Source organism: Clarias gariepinus, chromosome 19, assembly GCF_024256425.1.
Source record: "Clarias gariepinus isolate MV-2021 ecotype Netherlands chromosome 19, CGAR_prim_01v2, whole genome shotgun sequence".
NCBI lineage: Eukaryota > Metazoa > Chordata > Actinopteri > Siluriformes > Clariidae > Clarias > Clarias gariepinus.
Genome location: NC_071118.1, coordinates 1777153 through 1799631, shown reverse-complemented (window position 1 = coordinate 1799631; position 22479 = coordinate 1777153). Strand labels below are relative to the sequence as shown.

The 22479-nt window shown below is 40.1% G+C and overlaps 2 protein-coding genes across 5 annotated transcripts in view; one reads left to right on the top strand and one right to left on the bottom strand.

Moving 5' to 3' along the window:
• Window positions 1–2303, top strand: part of dbn1 (drebrin 1) — a 73550-nt gene extending 71247 nt beyond the window's left edge. For all 4 annotated transcript variants that reach the window (XM_053478409.1, XM_053478408.1, XM_053478407.1 and 1 more), the window contains one exon: window positions 416–2303. In XM_053478409.1, coding sequence (XP_053334384.1) covers window positions 416–468 — 53 coding nt within the window. In that variant the 3' untranslated portion in view covers window positions 469–2303. The remainder of the gene's footprint in view (window positions 1–415) is intronic.
• Window positions 2304–6352: 4049 nt separating this feature from the next.
• On the bottom strand, window positions 6353–16532 carry LOC128507749 (proline-rich protein 7). Its single transcript, XM_053478822.1, has 3 exons — window positions 16393–16532; window positions 12975–13667; window positions 6353–7813 (listed from the first exon to the last, which is right to left on the bottom strand). The coding sequence occupies exons 2-3, from the start codon at window positions 13273–13275 to the stop codon at window positions 7362–7364; spliced, it is 753 nt and encodes a 250-aa protein (XP_053334797.1). The 5' UTR covers window positions 13276–13667; window positions 16393–16532; the 3' UTR covers window positions 6353–7361.
• Between the last annotated feature and the right edge of the window lie 5947 nt (window positions 16533–22479).

Sequence of the window (22479 nt, the reverse complement as noted above, 5' to 3'; positions counted from 1 at the left end):
TTTATTAAAGGATACTTTTTACTTTTACTCCGCTTAAACATACAGCCAATGCATGTACTTTAACTTCACTACATGTCTGCATGCCGTTGCTTTACATGACCACAGCGGTGTGTTTGTACTTCGAGTTGTACTTTCACCACCTGCTGATTTATTATGCGCAATTGCATGACTTGCCTTTCCACCGAGGCACGCCTAATAATGGAACAGGTGTTTGAAATCAGAAGCAAAACTGGTTGCAGGTTGGATGGAGGACTTCTACTTTTACTTGAGTAATATCTGCCCTCTTTGATCTCTTTGATCTCTTCGATTAACACTGAACCAAACCACTTGACGTGTCATTTTTATGCACTTCGCTGTTCCTAATAAAGTGAGCGTACCGTATATATCACACGTCTCGTTTTTTTTCTCTCCGCAGAGATCGACATCACGTGCTGGGACACGGACCCCGTGGTGGACGACGACGATTAAGAGCCACTGGAGAGCGCTAGTCTACGACTCCCAGGAAAATCCAAACCCTTTTACGAGCTTATTACAAGCTTATTACGATACAAATCTGTATGATATTTTAGCAAAAAAAAAAAGAAAAAAAAGAAACAAAACAAAAAAGGTTAGCCACTGAAAAGGATCCGGGTTATTGTTAAAGATGCCAATGGGTTTAAGCTCTCGCTCTCTCTTTCTCTCTCTTTTTCTCTCTCGGTTTGTGCGCGTGTGTGTGTGTGCGTGTATTTGTACAAGTCCTTATTTATTTCCGTTCTCTTTTTTGCTATGCAGAGTATAGCACGGTGTGTACTTAGCGCCCACCTGTGTTGTATCGACTCCCTGTGCCTGACAGATGTGACCAGTAGCACATAGAGCGTCCTGTCTTAGTCACGCGCCAGAACCTCAAAATGACGGAAAGGTTCGTAGCTCCAGCCAAGGTAGAACCGAACTTCCCCTTGTTAGATGCTCAGGCTAGAAGTTAGCACCTTTCTTATTCCGATCACGATCATTTTAAGCCGATGTTTATTCTTTATTTTTATGATTTTTTTTTTTTTTTCCCTAAAAGAGATCCACACGATTTGCTTTGTTCCTTGGGTGCCGTCGTGTTTCTCCTCTTCAGCACGGCTTCGTTGGCTTCATTTCCTGTGCCAAGGGCTTTTCAGCGATTCGATGTTTTTACACGTCATCTTGTTGTTGTTGTTGTTGTTTGGTGTTTTGCGATTTAGAATCAGGTGCCATAGATTCTCAAAAGTTTGACTACCTACTGTATGAAAAGTAGTATTGATTGAGTTTTGTTTTTGTTTTTGTTTTTTGAATCCAGTGTTTGCGCTAGAATTAGATTTAAATTCGATTTGACTTGGAGCTTCGGCAATAACTATATTAATGCACATTTAGCTAGGTATGTGGATGTTTATACACAGTATACTGTACGTGTGTGTGTGTTTTTGTGCGAGTGTGAGCGTGGTTTTTAACACGAGAGTAACCTTCCCTGTGGATATTTCTTTGGAATTCGTATCGGGTTTTTTTGCTAAGCATCTTCGCTGTCTCGATCGAACCCTGCGCTAACCGTTTTAGAAGCCATCGAATGCGATCTGACCCCCCGAGTATTGCTAACGCTAACTCTACGAATTCTCAACGTTCGAAATCTGTAGCTTCGACTGTCCTCCGGTCTTCCGTAGTTTCGTAGTTCTTCAGACCTGCGTACGATCCGAAACCTTATTGTGGCTGTCAATTTTTTTTTGTTTTGTTCGTTACGAAGCAAAAGATGTGAAACAAGCAATAATACTCAACTAACGTAGTATTGTTTTTGTAAATAAAAGCAGCGCAGGACGACGAAACGGCGCGTCTAGCGACTGGCGTAGGAACGGATCTGCTGCCTCGACGCGTTTCCTAACCTGGATTTTGTTTGGTGGGAGCCGACCCGCATCTTTAACTCGAACCCTGGCCCTTTGGACGTGATCTCAGTGTACTCTTTACCCCTCCGAGCTCCTCTGTAGTGATTCTTACGCTCTTTCTTTCTTTCTTTTCCCTCTCTCACACACTACTAGGAGATTACTACTACCAATACTATTGCTACTATTACTACTAATATACTACTCCAGTTTGCCCTTCGTCCCTCGAGCAAGGCTTAGCAGCTCCTAAACTCTCTCTTTCTTTCTTTCTTTCTCTCTCTTTTATTATTGTTTTCGATCCTTCTCCCTCCCCTCCCCTCCCCTTCCCTCCGTCCGCTTTTTCTTGTCACATGCTGTTTTTTGAAACAAGCACAAGATCTTTTGTCACCTGCTATGTGCTTCTGTATGTTAATAAAAGATTTCAAAAAACAACTCGGCTCAGCGTGCGTTATTTTCTTCTTATTTCACACTTTTTTTTTTTTTTTCCCTTCAATTTATTGACGTCCCTGGATTCTTCAAGCCGCCCGGGCACGCGAATTAAATCAAAAGAAATCTAAAATAGACTCGGATACAAAACAGGGATGAATTAGTGCACAGCCACAGTAAGCATGATATGTCTAAACACACACACACACAGACACACACACACACACACACACTCTCTATGCTATAACTATATATTGTTTGTTCAGACAAAAAAAGTTGGTTGTGCAGAAAACTCAAAACATGTCAATCACACCTGCTTGAATAAGACCATGAACATGGACAGGCAGATTAAATATAAATCATTTCTGGATGATTAAATGTCAAGAATGAATATTCTTTAGTGCAATATCTCACGAAACGCTCACGTGAAAGCTGTCAATGATTCATTTATTTCAAACCCACGGAGCACTTAGTGCTGACGTACTGTATACACGACGGACGGATGCATGGACGCATGGATGCTGTTTTATTATTCTATGTAAACACACTCTCCGAGCTCCGTTTCAGTCGCTTAGCAACACGCTGAGGCAGAGGAGCCACAGTTTACACCTCTGTCTTTTGCCTGACTGGCCGTGCGGCGCACAAAGGCGAAGAACTCCGGGAAAACACTCGAGGGAAATAAAAATAGGGCCGAGAACACGAGCCGAGCCGAGCCGGGCCGGGCCGTGTGGACACATTCGTCCTGTCCATTATTTGATTTTGATTACGTCCTTCGAAAGTAAACCTGATTCTGTTTTGGAGTCGAGTTTATTGCTCAAGATCACAGCACTGGGAATAAAGTATTAAACATAAAAAAATTATAATTATGAGTTTTACATTTCACTGAAACATACTGTAAAGACTAAGGTGATGCCATGACCCTGCAGGTGTCCTGGTTTTAACAGTTTCGTCCTTCTAAAAGCTTCAGATCCGGAACTCGATCTACATCCGTCTGACCTTTTTATCATCTCACAAGGTCCTTAGTCATGAACCTGGAGCTTAAAAACACATTATATTTTAAATGCATGTTTAATAATACAGGTGGTAAGAAAAATGAGCTTCACAAAGAAGGTTTTTTTTTTCTCTCTTTTTTTTTACAGTATATACAGCTTTGTATAGAAAATGAAGCATTTATATTATTTTACAATTGGAAGAAAAACATTTATTAGTCATGACGTTGATTTCACTAAGAGTTAATCATTCGTGCCTTTTAGTGTTTTACTTCATGGCCGAAAACAAACAAAATCGCACTACGGAGATTTGAAATGAGTGGAATTGAGTTTAAAAACCTGGAAGGCTAGTGCTCAACTACATGCAAGAAATCTGGTTGAAAAAGCATCAGAGATGGAGATCACGTAAATGCATGGTGCAAGTGAAGCGAACATTTTCATACCACACACACACACACACACACGCAGGATTGGAGCTAAACAGCTGTGTGTCCAAAAAAAAAAAAAAAAACACTTGTTAGTGAGACTCATCAGCTTCAGTTTGCTATAGGGAGCATAAAGACTGGACTTTGGAGTGATGGAAAAAGGTCATGTGACCTGATGAGTCCAGACTGAGCCTATTCCAGAGTGATGGGCGTGTCAGGGTGAGAAGGGAAGGACATGAAGCGATGCTCCCATCATGCATAGTGTCCACTGTACAAGCCTCTGGAGACAGTGTTATGATCTGGGGTTGATCAGTTACTCAGGTCGAGACTCAGTAACGTTATGGGGCAATAAAATAAAGTCAGCTGACCACCTGAATGTAGATCACACATGAACTGGGCACCTCAGTGTGCTGGTGTGAACATGTTAAGAGCGTCCTTCTGTTTAGGGAAGAACGCTTCTAGCTCGGACATGACTATGACATCACGTGTTCCGGTAGCCAGATGTACAGGAAGTTACACGTTCTAGACAGGTGGTAAAATCTATTGAGAAAATGTTTAGATTTCGGCTTCCGATCTTGATATCCGTGTTTGCTTTGCTAGTGTGTTTTAATAAACCCTGCTATTTTAATCCGCGTCCACTGTATTGTTATCTGAATAAATACTCCACCAGCCCTGGGTGCCGCAGGAGAGAGTTTATTAAAATACACTCGCAAAACAAACAGTGTTGTATCAAAATCGGAAGTCAGAAACAGGAGAGGGTCGAGTCATCGGCATGGGCACAGGAAAAAAAGTCAACACGAGAAAATACCGTGCTCGGGAACAAACTGGGATAAATTAAAGAGGATATGCGAGAGGCGTTCGAGTCAAACCGGGACTTGTGATGACATTACGTTCGGATGAATTCTGACATGAATGTGATCGACATTTACCGAAGACGTCAAAGACAGTACGGTGATGAGACTGTTAGCCGCAGAAAACATGAAAACGGTGCAAACGGTTTAACTAAGGCCGTAAAACGAGGATCCCGGCCGAGGTGGAACGCGAGGCCACTGCAGTCACTTGCAGAAGAGACGCATCTGTCACTTGCACGTTACAGAAACTCGGCTGGGAGTTCCTGGGAGGCCAACGTTTCAGAACTGAATCAGACATGCAGTCCGATCATGGCTCCGGCGTACTGAGAAGACCTTCTACCTTGATGGTGTCCCAGCTCTAGTGAAACACTGGGATAAGTGCATTAGTGTAGCAGATTATATAGAGAAATAAAGGGAGTTTAAACTTTCAGAACTGTGTTTTGTTATTCTGTAAAATCAAAAGTCCTGAGTTCCTTGACCACGCCTCGTGCTTTGCCGTGAATGTGTTTAGAGTCATTATAAACGGTGCGTATTTGAGTCCACAGTGAACACAATCAGTAATCACATGAGTTACAGTACGAAGAGTGTATTTGGAGTCCGCGACGGCCACGTGTGGAGTCTATGATCGCTTTAATTAAGTTTCTGATTAATAATGTTTTAGATTACATTCTGTAAAATGTCATTTTTAACTGAAGATTTCACTGAAATATTCCTTATTCATGGAAAATTTGCAGTTTAGGAGTAATAACTTAAAGGTCGCCCCTTTGCAGGTACATGTTGAGCACAAAGTCCTGAGTCTCTTCTCTCTATTTTCGTGTTTAGTCATTTCTTGAATACGGTGTTTCTCCGAATGCTTGAACTGTGATTCTTTAAGGAGAGCGGATGAAGAAATGTTAAACCTTCATATCTAGGAATCAGTTTGTTCGTCCAGGCTGTAATAGCAGAAACAATCTTTGTGTTATGGTGTAATTTGCAATAAATCATAGGTTTCTACATAGCAATAGGTTTTATGCAACATATGTTTAAAATCAGGGATTTTTTTTTTTATTCTCAGTACTTTTTTATTCTCACGCTGTACTCTCCTGTTAGAGTCTAAAATAAAGAGTTACTACAAACCCAACAGTTAAAGAATAAATAAATAAATTGAAGTGTTTCACATCCTAATAAATCCTAATTAAATGTCATTCCAGGGAACGGACCGGATGCTGGAACGTTAACGTTCATAATGCAGAGACGTTAACAAAGACAGCCATTAGGGTGAGTGAGGTAGAGAGAGCCGCGAGAGAGCCGCGAGACTAAATGGCAGCAGGAGATGAGTCTGTCAAAATGAAATCGAGGCTTTTACGCGACGCGACGTTCATTACATTGAAGAAATGCATTAGCAAATTAGACCTCGTTACCGCGACTCTGAAAGAGCACAATTTAAAAATACGACTCAAAGTGATGATACACAAATACAGTCGGATAAAATACTACTGCACGGAGTAAACACACTCCAAAGAGTATTTTAAGGAACGAATGATTTACAGTATCTGTCAAGAAAACTAATTTAATGACATCATATTTTCAGGAAGGGAAAAAAAAAAAAAAGAAATTCCCAGGTGAAAAGGGATATGCTTATGAATTTTAATTCACATTATTATTATTTTTATTATCATCATAATTAAAGTGAGGCGAAGTCATAATAAACATGAAAAATGCATCCTGTACGGTATAAAAGGTATTCAATAAAGACACCCCGCCTCCCATAACCCCCCCCCCACACCCCCCGTTCAAAAAAACCCTGATGATGATGATGATGATGTCTCTCTTTTTACCCGCATGTGCTAATGAATTAAAAGCTGAAGGAGACATTTCAAGCCAATGAAGACAGCAGATGGTTATTCAATAGTTCTGTCCTTCTTGTACAGCACATCATTATTTTTAAAGAGGTTTTTTCTTTTTTAATCTTTATATATTAGATTCTTTTAGAGAGGAAAAAAATGTGCAGATGTCTGTATTTCATAACATTTTCCCTTGTCAGTGAGGCGAGGTCATTTTTCACAGTTTATACAGTACATTCTGTACACTTGAGCAGCATGATGAACCTAGTCTGAGAGTCAGACTGCACCAGGACAGTTGCTTATTATGATTATTACTACTACCACTATTATTATTATTATTATTATTATTATTTTACGTGACCATCCCATCAATGCCGTACTGAAACATCGTTTAGGAGCACCGCTGATTGAAGTACATTATGCAAAGTGAACCAAATGCTGCCCTTAAAGATGTGATCTGTCATAAGGAGTGATGGGTCGCATTACCGAGCGTTAAAATCCCTAAATGCATAAAAGAGCTAAGACTAAGCCAGTGTTCTGACACACTCCGACTCCCAGGCTTTGATACGGCTACAGTACAGACCATGAATGTTTTGCTATGCTGTAGCCCTGTGCTATATCTAGTTTACAAAACAGAATTTCAAATCCTGCTTATGTACATCAGTCCGAAGCTGGCGTGAGAAAAAAAAAAAAAAAAAAAAAAGGGAAGAAGAGAAGCCCAGGAACCATGGCAACAATGCGCATTTAAGAGCTACTGCTCTGCATCAGGCACGGACGCCACACAGCGAAAGAAAGAAAGAGCACTGGAGAAATACATCTGTCACATGTACAATCTTCTTAAGAAGAAAAGATTGAGAGAAAAAGGCTTTTGAGTCCTCATCTCAGCAAAAAATAAATAAATAAAAAAATCAATAACCCTGCAGGAAGGGCTGAGAATTTCCCATGTAAAATGTCACGCAGCGGTCCGAGTTAAGGTTCACACTGCCGTGCTCCGTCCCAACAGGGGGAAAGCGGTGGGCAGTCCGTAGCTGTGGTCCAGAGGCCGTAGGCTGCGCAGGCTCAGGTCCATGTGAACGCGTCCGTCGCGCGGCATCGTGGCCATGGCCGAGGCGGGCGGCTCCAACGCCATGCTGGAGTGGTTAAGGTCCACGTTGGAGAGCAGGTGGTCCAGCGAGTCCCAGCGCCTGGCCGAGGGCAAGCGGATCAGCGACGAGTAACCGCGCTCCGAGAACACAGTCACGGGGGCCATCTTTCTGGTCTCGGACTCCTGGTGCTCCCTGGAGGACCTGAGGACAGGTTTAGTGTACGTTCCTCCTCTGGGGTCGGCGAGGACCTCGCTGTAAGGGGGAGGGGGATCCTCCATCAGAACGGCTTCCTCGTAGCAAGGAGGCTTTCCACAGGCGTCGGTATCGGCTGGCAGGATGGAAACTGGGGAACAGGAGAAACAGACTTTATTCAGTTTGTTAAAGAATAAACTGGACAGGAGAGTTTGATTTGTGTTCACACCATTTGGGTGTTAGCGTCCCTTTAAATAGTATAGTGGATATATATATACTATAGTACTCTCTTTCCTCCAAAGTATCACAATACTGTTCATTATTTTAGCGTTGTGGCATGTCATGGACACACTGTACATAAATACACTTCAACCAGTGTAGGAAACACGTACATTAGAGACGTACTGTCTCAGGAGGGTCAAATTATTGTGCTGCATCAAGCAAAGAAAACAACTAAGGAGATTTGAATACACTTCAACACATTATCACATTAGTGCATCAGTTTTATGGAAGAAATGTGGTCTGATCATTTAAACACTTGGTGAAAAACCCAATTCATAGAGTGATTTACAATTTATATATTCTCTAAAAAGCACCTTGATTTAACTGTGCAGGAGCGTCAACAATGAACATGCAAAGGTTAAAGAGATCCACTGTATTTCCACAGACTTTAAAATGTTAACGGTTGCAATCGGGTCTCGTGCACGACACGACTTTTTGATATCAGATATCGTTGTCTATGAAATGATATGTGGGTTTCTTTTGTTTTTCACCCACAATTAACCACAATTTTTACTTTTATGTTTAAAAGATCCATTTTAAACCTTCTGTGAAACACAAGCCACAAGAACTAAAGTGAAATCTAAAAAGCTTTCGTTGCCTACACAAATGTTTAAAGACGACTCATCACACAAGACCAAGATAAACGGGGAATAACCGCAAATTAAAATCTCTTGGATAAAAATAATAAAAGACAATAAAAATAAAAAAAAGATTTTCTTTTTAAGAATTAAGATTGAAATGCACATATGTTTAAATGTTAATTCAATATAATTATTTAAAAAAATCAATTTTTAATAATTATATTGAATTAATATTTAAACATATGTGCATTTAGTTCTTAATTCTTAAAAAGAAATTCTTATTATAAATAACCTCTTGCGCCCCACCTGCAATACCTTCAAAGACCACTAGGGGTACAGTTTGCACTGCACCAACACGTTATAACAGCTACAGTATGTTAGGCTAAGTGGCGTCTCCTCATCAGTCTCTTTTTTTTTTCTCTGCTAAAGTTTATTAGGATACAAAAATGCTTGTCTACAAAAGTCTACAAAGCACTGACACTAGAGACTCCTTACATAAAGATTTACAAGTCATTCTCTTAATGCTTTCTGGACAATTACACGTTTTGTTAAACATTTCAGAACTCACTAACGCTGTTACTGAACACTAAAGAAAACTAATCAATACCTTCTGACCAATCGTGTTGGAGAATGAAGTGTTGCTGTGGTATGAATGATAAGAAAACAGCGTGATAGACACCGTGAATTAAAGGTTTGGTGTTGTTTTATTCGAGACCGATTGTCTACGGAGGTTTTATCTGCCTTTGCAAGGTCACACTTGACAGATTTGCCCCATGAAGAAATAAACCCCTAACTGAGGCTGGAGATGAAGAGTCGGGTTTATAAAACGCATTACTCGGAGTCTTTCGTGCCGGCGCGGTGCATTGGTCTGTTCTCATGCTCTCTCTCCTGTTTGAAAACGGTTCCCAGAGACCATGACTGTTCCAAACGCTACCTACACACATCATACCGCGCAGGGTGAATTCAGATGTGCTGGAAATCACAAGCGTCTGCATACCACAGACCATCTGGCCTTGATAAAGCTCGGAGATGAAATTTTGAATGAGTAGGCTGCTGTGTAACGAAATGTACCTCCTCGCTTCTGAGGCTCTTGAAGTTGTCATGGAAACACAAAACCATGAGATACTGATTTGAATCGGAATCAGATTATAGTCATGTTAAAATGTAGCCGTATGGCTGTGCGCACTGGCCACTTTAATAGGAACACCCGAACAACTGGCCACGCAATGCATAAGAACCTGCAGATCCAGATATTCAGGTAATGCTCTCGTTAAACACTAGATCGGAGTGGAACTCTCAGTAGACTCTTTTTTGGGGTGGGGGGGCTTTCACTTTAAGGACAAAGTCATTACACATTAACATTGTAAAAGTAAATTGTGTTTCTCTATCGTTCATTTTAACCGCAAAGCTAACAAGTGTTCAGTATTTTTATCCATTTACTTCCCTCTCCACCAACTGAATCTGCAGGGTCTGTGTGTTTTAAAATATTTGTAGACTTGACTGTCTTTTGTAATTTGATATAAAATGTTGTTTTAGTCTATTTTCTAATACATTTTTAGTCTCTCCTATATATAGTTTTTTGACATTTTCTGCATTTAATAGAATAAACTGCTGTATATTGGAGCTATACAAATGTACAATTTGCTGAATTGGTACACTCAATCCTGGGTAATCATTTTTAAATACCTTTTTTGTGAGTTTACTTTTACTGTTAAACTTAGTATGTACCAGAATGTCATTAAGATTTTCTGTATTTCCTGAAATTAAGCACAGGTCAATGACCATTAGGGGAATGAATCAATCAATTAATCAAACAATATATAGGGTATACAGTATACATTATATATACAGTAATTCATTTATTAAATAATTAATTCGTATGGTGTACTTTTTGCATTTGTGTAAAAAAATATATATTTTTGCATATAAGCCTTGGCAGTGTGAGTTATTAGGGAGGCTTCAGGCATCAAACTGTGTATTTGGGTTATTGGATATTAAGGTACAATGACAGTCATTATTATTTTTAAAACATGTCAATTTTACCACTACCGCCAAAAACGTAGAACTCACAAAATTATTATTATTATTATTATTTGGTCATAGAAACCGAAAACAATAATAAAAACAACTGATCATGTGCATCTGTGCTATTTCTTTGCCTGTGTGACTCATTATTTTTTCTCTCTCTTCTCAGTCACGTTTCTATAGTTGGTAAACTGAATTTTATTTCATTTGAATAATATTGCCTATTTTGTGCTGAAAAAAGGACACATCACTCTATACTGCACAATCCTGAGTCCTATATATGTTTATTAAAAAACTGCATGGGTAAAATGCACTGGGTTTAAGAGTCCCGTCATCGAGCCCTGGACGTGTACTCTAAGGCCTTTAATGAATATGTGTGAATGGGGAGTACAAACTTTTTAATAATTTGTTGATGAACATTATCTTTTCAATAGTGTTGTCCTCAGGAATCGACCCACATACACTCCGGATCTAAGGGCCTTAAACTATACCTGGGTGGCTGCTTTTACGTCCAGTGGAAAGCTACAAATCTTATTAATCAGGATTTTACTATCCCTGTGAAGGATGAAAACTACTTTTATGCAAAAGTGCATATCCATCTGTGTCTTATCATTTCTTTGCATTTTCTGATCATTTAAAAATAATCACGTATGTAGAAATTCTATTCTCTCTCTCTTTGTATATTGTGTTTGACCTTAATTTGTGTACAATGGCTTGATTTAACAGCCAATAAACTCTGACACTTGATACGACTCATGATGCGGCGACCGCATGCGACTCTCTAGGGTTTTGTCCATTTTCAGGCATTTTTGTGAAATACAAAAATAAGTAAAGATCGTTCAGATGTAATGAAATTTTGAAGGGATAGTAATATTTCCCGGACTACTGATGAGAAGGTCACAGGTTCAAATCCCAGCACCACCAAGTTGCCACTGTTCGGCCCTGAAGCAAGGCCCTTAACCCTTAACTGCTCAGATGAATAAAGTGAGATAGATGTAAGTCGCTCTGTATAAGGCCGAGTAAATGTTTATTATGTAATCTGATGTTGAAATGGCGAACAGTGTCTAAGTGTCTATTAGCTTCTAGTAAATATTGATCCTTTATGGGCTGGTTTTACTGTACAACAACGTCCCTGTTTTGTGATCATTTCTTTAACCTTTCGACGCTACACAACTGTGGTGAGGAGAAAAGCATCTCGTGTGATGTCATCGTAAACCTTGTGCTCGCTGTGGCCTCAGATTCACACCTCATCTGCCTCAAGTGATAGCAGTGTTCTGCCTTAAGTCATAGTGTTGTTACTGTGAGTTTTCTACATTTTCATAAACAAAACTGAATGGGGTTTTCTGTTTGTTTGAGCTTTTCCGACTCTGTTGTGCGTCAAAATCCCAAGAATTTTTTTTTTTTTTTTTTTTAAATACTCAAACCAGTCCATCGGGGACCAACAACCATGCCGTGTTTAAAGTCACAGATATTTGCTGGTGAACATTGATCACCTTGTTGGTTGCATGAAATTACAGGTGTCCTGGATAACGCTCGCTACAAAGGCAGCACTAAAAAAGGATAACCTTTGTTTGAGAACGTAATCGCTTACGATTAAAAAAAAACTAATCTGTTTTACCGACACCGAATCACGGATTCTAAGCAGTATTTTCCTGCATCGTAGCATCATGTCACGTTGTGCTACTAACTGCAGGTTGTTATGAAATGGATTAGTGATTCAATTTCACCGAAGTTTTTTCTTACACAACAAACAGAACACTGTGCATTTTTGCTCGCTCTCACCGAACCTCCACAGGCTGAGGCTATTGTGCAGCCGTCACTCGGTCATTGTTAAAAGCTGAATTCTGCTTGATTTACATCGACCTCTTATTCAGTTCCCGTCCTACCGTCTGGCCATCAGTCGTGCATCTCTGGACCTCCTTTAAAGGAACATTCTTCGGCCCGGGCCAGGGATCCTCTGGATCTGGCAGGTTGCCTGGCTGCAGGAGTGCATGATTAGCCCAGCTCTCCCTGCTGCTAGCTCACCGATGTACTCTTCTGCCTACTCGCCCGCCCACTCTCCTCTCTGTTACCATGTTTTGCATGAAAGAATTTGGCTACGTCTGTGTGCCTTGTGTGAGGTGCAGACATTTTCTGCTGCGCTGCCCACATGAGCAAAATAAAAAATAAAAAAAAACAGACCAGGCTTATTTAATAGTTACAGAGCCAAACATTTCATAACAGAGCTTACTGTTGGACCGTGACAATACATTACACAATACAAGTGGTCAGATCCTCTTGAAATTACTTGCACTTTCCTCGTGCTGCAATCTACTGTAAGGGCGTCAGTATGGTCTCTGCAGTTCCTCGTTCCTGTCAACCCTTCCACTTACATGATATACAAATAGTCATAAGGATCATAAACAGACAGCTTGTTTACTGTACCTGGTGGTGGTGTCCAGCTCCCTTGGGGGATCGTGTGGGCGACCGGCAGCTGCGGAGATATCATCTGAGACGGAGAACAGAACTGAGGTGGTTCTCTTGAAGGGTATCCTACCGCTGTGCACTCCAAAGGTTCCATCTCCAAGGCCCTTAGACACTGCTCCCTCAGCCTCTCCTCGCGCCGCCGCTTCAGTTTACGCTGCACAAAGCTGCAGAAGCAGCAAACCATCACGATCAGGGCCCAAATCAGCCAGAATCCAGCAAAGCACGCCAGGAAAGTGTAGGTACCCTGGGACATCACCATGATTGTGCTGATCCTGGAGAACGGACGCGCACCTCAGCGGTCCAGCCGAGAAAACCGAAGGTAGCTTATTTTGCTGAAATTCCTCACTCAAGTCTCACGCTGGCACACCTTAGAATCATATTTTCTTTTAATCGTTAAATGACACAGACTTGGAAGAGCATTTCTTCAGGAGAAACGCAGCCAGACGCGGAGCATTCTATCCCATGAGGTGGCTTTCATCGAAATGCAGAATGTGAAGAATCCAATCCGGAAAAAAAAAAAAAAAGAAGAAGAGTTATTCCCACGACGGACTTGTCCTTGAGAGCTTTGCCTTGAGATTCCTTCTCGCGTCTGGTGATCCGTGGTATGCACGTTCGGATGTTTCAGATCTCCAAAGGATGCCAGGACACGCTCTGATGGACAAAAAAAAAGGAACGGACATGCGAGAAGATGTGATAAGATCACTTAAGAGCATGACAGAGAATAACATTCGAAACTAACGGATTTTTCTTTACCGGACGCCGTTGTTCTCAAAAGGACCTGTAATGATTAAAACTGTAGCAGAATGAAAAAGATTGTGTCGGGAGAACAAGTTCTCATTTAGCTTTTTAAAACTGGAGTGTTTAAGCGTAATAGTAACTGTCAGCATGATGCCTCGTTGACTTTGAACAATACCTCTAATCATGCCGATTGTATTTCCCTCCTACAAGCCGATAAGCCATTACTGCCTGCTATTAACCTCACGTCTCTCCCGCACATGTTCGCTGTCTCACTGTCTCTAACACGACTCTGTAGTCGTATCTCATGGCATTTCACATTCCCCTCTTCGCTGACCTTGAGGGGAAAAAAAACGATTACATCAAAGCGTTGCTTTGTTTATCGCTTTCTCATCAGCGGCTCTGAATCACTGCAGTGACTCTGTGAAGATCTGAGAAGATTCTAAGAATCAGAGCGTTTTCTGTCCCGTCTAATTAGGCATGTGTTGTACATAATACCATGGCGGCTTCACACAGTCTGCGCAGTTCATCACTTCTGCCCAACTACGTCACCGTTCAGATGATGGATTTGGAGTTTCGGTGGGATTTCGATGCTTGGCAGCTGCTGTCATCACTTTTCACTTAACTTGAAGCAGAAATGTGATTTAAACCTTTGTTTAGTCTCCTGTGGTTCTTCTAAAGTTTATTGCACTGTGTATAATCTACTCTGGCACATCCTGAAGTATTTTATTCCTGATATCTATTATCGAGATACGTACATACAGCACAAGACACATTCAAGTCAAACTGGGATTTTTGATTGTGCAAAATAACGGAACACATTTAACTAGTTTTATATTAGTCCTGCAATAAAAGATTTTTATCTCAATTTAACTAAAAAGAAAAGACAACAATGTGACATACCTGGTCGCTTCATGTCTAGTTAACCCTAACCCTAAATACACAAGTTTTACAAAGTTGGGCGTTCGAGTCAAAACAGGACTTTTGATTGCGCAAAATAACAGAACACTTATGAGAGTAAAAACTCAATTTAATTTTCCATATAATCCCCTACTACACTAATGCAAGGTAGAAATGCACTAATGCAAGGTTTCTCAAGATAGAAAGATTTCTCAGTACGCCAGAGCCATGATCGGACTGCCTGCTTCATGTCTGAAATGCCGGCCTCCCAGGAACTCCTTTTATGGCTTTTCAAACACATGAAAATGGCTTGGAGTGAGGTCAGGACTGTATGGGGGACGTGGGAATACCTCCCAGCCGAGTTCCTGTAATGTTTAAGTGGTGTTGGTGAATGTTTGTGTGTACAGTTCCCACAGACAGATGTGTTTCTTATGCAAGTTGGCGACATGATACTGTATCCGTCGTTTTTGAAGGATCAGGTGTTCCACTCTCTGAATGTACACAGGAACAAAGGCAGTGGGCTCCGAGCCACATTAGCCGGCGTCATCATTTATAGACGTATGGTCTTGCACCATTTAAGTACTTTACTGCGGCTAAGATCCTCATCACTGTACTGTGCATGACGTGTTCTGTAAATGTCAATCGCTTTTAGACCTTTATTTACTGGAAATTTCATCACAAATCCCAGTTTGACGTGAACGCCCCTCCTATATATATATATATATATATATATATATATATATATATATATATATATATATATATACTATGTATATGTCCCAAAAAAGTCTGACACTGGACTTCCTCACTCACTCGTCTATCCCACTTTATCCTGTATACAGGGTCATGGGGGGCCTGGAGCCTACACGCTCTACGACCAATTTGGGAGGAAACCGGAGTACACGGATGAAACCCACCAAGCACGGAGTGAACATGCAAACTCCATGCACACGGACCTGGACCAGGAGGTGCAAGGCGACAGTGCATTCTTCCGTGCATCCTAAATAAACACCTTTTTTTTTTTCCTTTTACCATACTTGAACATTTTTCAGTGTTCATACATTTTAAACAAAATGTTTACTTATACAAATATAATTATAAACATAAATGAGCCGTTACTATAGAAATGATGCATTAATATTAAGCTACCTCGGAGCTAGTGTTAGAGGAAATTAATCAGCATCTCCTGACCAATCAGATTTAACACGGTAAAAGACAATACAGTACAATTGTTAACGAGAGGTTAACTAAAACAAACCAATTCTCTTATCAATTAGTATGAATATACAGTAGCAGTGCTTGAAAATATATATATTCTTTAAGATAAGAGCCTCCAGGACATGCACTGCACTAAACACAGAGTGCATTTAACAGTACAATAAGGTAGGGTGTAGTGGTTTGTTTTGGTATAATTAATGAGATTTGATCCTGTAAATCCTGTAAGGATGTAAGATTTGATTTGATCATCATCATCATCATCATCTTGTCAGGGATAAGGCATAGTGTACACTATAAAATATTCCATCATCATGGTTGCCATACATCACATCACAATCACGTCTGCGCATCACCCCAGAGACAGAGCTGATCCCACACCTGTTCCCTCTTATTTATGTCACGTGTGCACTTATTTCCAGCGTCTCACCTGTCAGAGGACATCAGACCCATCAGACTGAAGTTGCTCACGTTTTAAGGTTATCACAAAAACAAACAAAAAAAAAACACTCACGCCCATATTTACCTTGATGCACTCGTCGTTTTTTAGAGGTCCGACATGTTACCTGCGTGACTCGGCGCGAGCCGCGGATTAAAGCGCACCCGCTCCACGGCGCTGTCACGAGCCGAGAGCGTCGTGCTGCGCGCGCCCTGCCTGCCTGCCTGCCTGCGCGCGCGCGCGTGCGTGCCTATGTGTGTGTGTGTTGGTGTGTGTGGGGCAGCGCGCGTGCGCTTTCAATTCTCCCAAACCACATCAACTTCCCTCAGGCTCCTCCTTTTCTTTCATCTCTCTCTCTCTCTCTTTTTTTTTTAAATCATTCCAAAAAAAAAAAACTATTATGGTTCTGTCACGGTTTCTCCGAACGAGCGTGAGTCAGTCAGGAACACGGACAAGGCAATTCATGAGACAAATATTTATGTTCAAAAATAAATCCACACCTCCCATCAAGGACTTCCATCACCCAAGAGAAGGAGTCACCTGTTTCTCTTCCTCTTATTTACCTGCATTTTTCTGTTATTTTGGGAAAGGGGTTTAATTATGTTCATTAATTATTATTTAATCATTCATTCATCTTAGTTGCAGATCCAGAGACAAACTTATGAACGGTGGCAGACTCACTGGTGCCACCCCGGTCAAAAATGTCATGAGGAGCATCTTCTCTAGATAATATGTAATAAAAAGCCCTATAGGGTGCCCCAAATGTAAATACCACGTGATAAAGTGCCCATGAGGGTGCCCAGTCTAGGCACTAACTAAGGTTCCTCTGCGTATCTGATTGTAGATAAAACATGATAAAATGCCTTGTAGGTTCCCTTTCAATGGAGAGAAAATGATAAAGTGCCCTTCAGAATGCCATTTCAAAGGAGAGATTGTGGTGTGTCTTCTATGATGCCTTTACTATCAGTAAAATGTGACAAAGAAGCCTGAAAGGCAGGCACCCAATTACAGATAAAGAATCATAAAATACCTTGTAGGGTGTCCTTGCAGTGGAGACAATATAATGATATGCCTTAGTATAATCTTACTATAGATAAAATAACTATAGATAACAAAGCACTCTATAGGGTGACTGTTAAAAAAAAAAGAAACAGTGCGTTTACAGTGGAGAAAACATGATAAAGTGCCCTCTGGGATATCTTACTGTAGCTAAAATGCAATAAAGTACCCACTAGGGTGCCCTGCCCATAGATACAGTTTAATGTGATCTGTATATAAAATATGATAGTGTCCTCTAAGCTTCTTCTACTGTATGTATCTGACTGTAGCTAAAACAAGGGTGCCTTTGTAATAGTGAGAACATAATAAAGTGCCCTTCAGAGTAACTTTTACATGGATATACAGTAATGTGGTGTGCCTTTTAAGGTGTACTTACTATCAGTAAAATGTGATGTGCCCTCAAGGGACCCAACACTAAATAATGCATCAATAAATACCCTGTAGGATGTCTGTGCAGTGTAGACGACCTAATGAAAAGCCTTAGTATAATCTGTGGTTGAAATGTGACAATGTGCCTTATAGGCTGACTGTTAAAAAGGTGCTCTCACAGTGGAGAAAAACATAAGTGCCCTCCAGGATATCTTACTGTAGCTAAAACATTTTTTAAGTGCCCTATAGGGTGCACTAAATGTAAATAGAATGTGTTAAGTGGCCAGTAGGGTGCCCCACTTATTGATATAATATGCTGCCTATGGTGTCTTAGCTGTAAATAAAATACGATTGAGTCTTCCATGGTTCTTCTACATATCTGACTGTAAATAAAACGTGCTAATGGATAAAGAACCCCATAGCGTGCCCCAGATATAAATAAATAGTAATATAATTCCCCATAAATGCCCAAATGTAAATAAAATGTGATAATTCCCTATAGGGTGCCTCAAAGGTAAGTAAAATGTGATAATTCCCTATAGGGTGCCTCAAATATAAATAAAATAGATAAAGTACCCTATAGGGTGCCCCAAAGGTAAATATACAGTAAGATTTTAGAAAACGATGTGACTAAGTGCCCTAAAGGCGAGGCCTACTGTAAAAAAAGAGAAAAAATAATATACTGTAGTGCAGTGAAGAAAATATAGTGATGGGCACACTATAGTGCCCACACTGTAGACAAATGTGATGAAATGCCTTCTAGGGTGTCCTATTATACATAAAACATGATACAGTACACTAAACGTGGAGAAAACATGAAGGAAAAAAAGGCATTCATGTTGCAACATCTGACTTTTGATGAAGTCCCCTTTAGGGTGCCCTTGAATTGGTGCTCTCTAACATGACCCCACTGTTGATAAAACATGATAAAACAGTGCCCACAGTGCAGAATAAGTAATAATGTGGCCTTGGCGTTAATAAAATGTGACAAAGAATATTAAACATAATGAAATGCCATTCAGTGGAGAAGACATGATGTGCCCTCTAGGGCTCAAATGGTAGATAAAGAAGTATAAAGTGACATCTAGTATGGCATTACTGTAGGAAAAGGTGTCGTGTCCTTTATGATGACCTTACTGTAGACCAAAATACGATAAAGTGCCCTCTAGGATGCCCTGTACGAGAGAAAGAAAGCACATTTGATCCATTTAGCATTATATTATGTACACTATTATATTCCTGTGGCTAATTTGGTTTTAGTACTTTGAGTAGGGCAAACAGTTGATGGTTGGTCTCTTTCTCTGCTGAGTTTGATAATGGCTTGGCAATTTTGCATTGTGGAGGATTTGTAAAAATGCAAAACGTTCACTTGTTTCCTGTTTCGTTTCTGTGTCAGCTCCACCCTGAAAACAGCCGCCGTGCAATGCTCGTACCTCTTCCTGAGTCCCATGCGTACATCCTGCTCACTCTGGGAGGTCTAGATGCAATGTTTTGCATGTGTTATTACTAAACTGTGTTTGCTAGCACACGTGGGTGTACACGTGACTCATGAAAATCACACTTAGGCCAGAATCTTAGCAAACATCAAGGTAGTCCAAAATGTGCTTCTAAACTGAAGCACACATGAGTTGCTACTTTTATTGAATGTCCTGAAAAGCTTTGTCATGACAACCCTTTATCGAAAGAGTACACGAAAAATAGTGCTTTTTTCCGTGACCTTAGCAACGTTTATCATCACCGAGCTGATGATTAGAACGAGTCTGTGAGACGCATTTCAGCTCGATTCGATTAATCATGATGCACTAATAAGCAAATAAGAGCATGGAGATAATAACACAAACTGTTCCAGACTGCAACAGACAAACATCTGCCTTATTCACGAATGAAACTCGTAATTAAAAGTTCAGCCTGTTTACCCGGTCCAATCCGTCAAAACAAATCATGCTTTGGAAAAGCTTTACATCAGAGTTCATTAAACATTCAAATATTAAACATTGTTTATGTTTTGAGCTCTGGTTATGAAGCAGAAAACCTCAGGTTTCTTTGGCCCAACTCATGTATTAATTTACAGCAAGTCATGGAGAGCTGTTTTGTGAGTGTGCTTGAGTATGTGTGTGTGTGTGTGTGTGTGTGTATGATTATTTCCCAGTAGATACCAAGAGTAGTGGCTCTTCACATGCACTGTAAGAATATTCACTTCACTGAGCTCTTTTGTTCCCTCTGGTTGTTTTGATTTCCTTTTCTCTCTCTCTCTCTCTCTCTCTCTCTCTCGTGGTTTAGAGGTAAAAAGTGGCTCAATCCTGAGTTCCTTTTTGGAACAGAAATCTTTTATGTTCAAAGAATATAAGAACCTGGATTTTTTTTTTGTTCCACTTCAGTTTTTTTTCCTCTGGTGCATTCTTATTTCTGCTGCTTTTGTTCTCAAGAGTAGGAGTACTACAGCCAAATACAGCTACTAATACAGTATAATCTTTCATTCGTCTTCAGTAACGTAGCAGTGTTGGATATCAGAAACACCAGGCTTAAGGAGAGAGATTCCACCCAGTCATCACAGGGCACCATGAACACACAAACACACGCGCACACACATTTACAGAGCTATTCACATCTGGTGGCAATTTAGCCGCGAGGCATGTCGTTGGGGGGGGGGAACTGGAGATCACAGAGGAAACCTAGAAAAAACAAGCAAAGAACATGTGAAACTTCACCCAGACAATAAACCCAACCTCAGGATTAAACTGTAAAAACCCTGGAGCGGTGTTACCTACCAATATCTCCCCATTTCAAGAAGATTTGTATCCAGAATTAAGGCCAAAAAATATTGCCAATATCTTTGCTGGGGCTGAGGTTAATGGGGAAGTTGTTGCACATCTACTACGTCCTGAAGCAGTGGAGGATTTTTTTTAACCCGGAGCACACGTCATGAGATTTTCCACTGTGCCAGCTGAATTTCCTAACATTTCCAGAACTGATGGGAGATCAAGATATTTGCTCCCCCAGGAAAAAGATTGGGAATGATTTGATTATGTGTGATGCTCTGGGAAATCCCATCAGATGTCAAATGAGTCCAATGGGTCTTAGGGTTTCTCTGCCTATAATAATGTCTTGACCTAGCAACTAGTCAACATGGAAATGTTTTATAAATGAATTACATAATCTTGCCTAGGCTGCTAAGATCATGATAAGATCGTGATATGTTTAAGAAGAGCAGCAGTAAACACAGTTTAAGGATGTTGAAAGCCTTAATGCAATTTATTTTGGCAAAGTTAAAGTATCTAGTGCAATTGATTGATTTAATCAGGTACCTGTTAAAATGTCCATAATGTGCTCATATGCTGTGACATTGTCCTCAAAATATACAAGAGTGTACTGTATATACAGTACGTGCTGTACAAAAGATAAGTGACAAATGTGTAAAATATCTGACCTAATAAAAACTGGAAATTAGTTTTGCTTGAAAGTTCATCACCATCATCATCTGCGGTATACGGCTTTATCCTGTGTACAGGGTCGCGGGGAGCGTGGAATCTATCCCAGGTGACTTAGAGCACGAGGCGGAGTACACCAATCCATCGCAGAACACATTCACACACTACGGGCAATTTGGGAACATCAGTTAGATTAATCTGCATGTCTTTGGACTGTCGGAGGAAACCGTAGAACCTGGAGGAAACCAACCAAGCACGAGGAGAACATGCAAACTCCATACACAGAGACCCTGAGATGGGAAGCGAACCCGTACCCTGAATGTGCAAGGTGTCAATGCTAACCAGTAAGCCACAGCGTTGAAAGATGACAAAGTTATTTAAAGATTAATTTCACAAATTTAAATCAATGATGTCACACTTTATCTTCTCTGTGGCATTTAATGCAATTATTTATTTGTTAAAATGTTTTTTTTTCTTTTGTTTAGAACTTAACTTGCTAAGGGAAAGATTTGTGTTTAAAGTCATATCATTTAAATGTATTCAATAAAAGGTAATTTTGAGATTTTAAAAAAATGTGAACCCTTAAATCTATTTATTTATTTATTTATTATTCAATTATAAATCTATAAATTAGACCAAAAAGTGAAGCATTCAGGATTGTTTCTGAATATACTACTGAAACAGCTAAATGTCTTGTTAACATTTGTTAGCATAGTCTGGCTAGCTAAATAATTAGCTAAATCATTACCTTAGGTAAATAGATTTTTTTTTCATGTTTTATTTAGCAGCTAGCTGACTAGTGCTAGCTAAACAGTTATCACATTAGAAAACCTGCTATTTGAACAGCATGTAAAAATCTGATTACTCTGAAACTATTTACCAGGAATCCTGTACATGGGATTTACATCATGTAGGACATTTTTGTGATTGGAAATTTTGAGTTTAATATTTAGGTCATATTTAATATATATTTATCACTTATTATAAATTTCATATAATGTGATTTTTATGTATGATGCGTATGATGTGTCTTTTCATTGGTATATGTGCAAAAGTCAAACAGATTCCAGTCCAGGAAATTCGGTCCTGTTCATAACTTCATAAGAGGAGAAAATGTCCAAATTTGAGCATATGAAGGATTTTCCCCAGCCGCTGCATGTTACATGAACATGACTCAGTCTGAATGAAAACCTTGTGTGACTCAGGAAAATGTGACCCGTTGTTTCGTCAAGCGAACGCAGAAGGCCACGCCCCTCCCCTGTGTGTGATCGACTGCCAAGTGCCGAGTACAAACAAGCTCACACAATATATTTTCACA

Coding starts and splice junctions, on each gene's coding strand:
- LOC128507749 (XM_053478822.1), bottom strand. CDS start 13,275: ATGGTGATGTCCCAGGGTACCTACACTTTCCTGGCGTGCTTTGCTGGA. Junction 7,814..12,974: donor GAGCTGGACACCACCACCAG/GTACAGTAAACA, acceptor CCTGTTCCCCAG/TTTCCATCCTGCCAGCCGAT.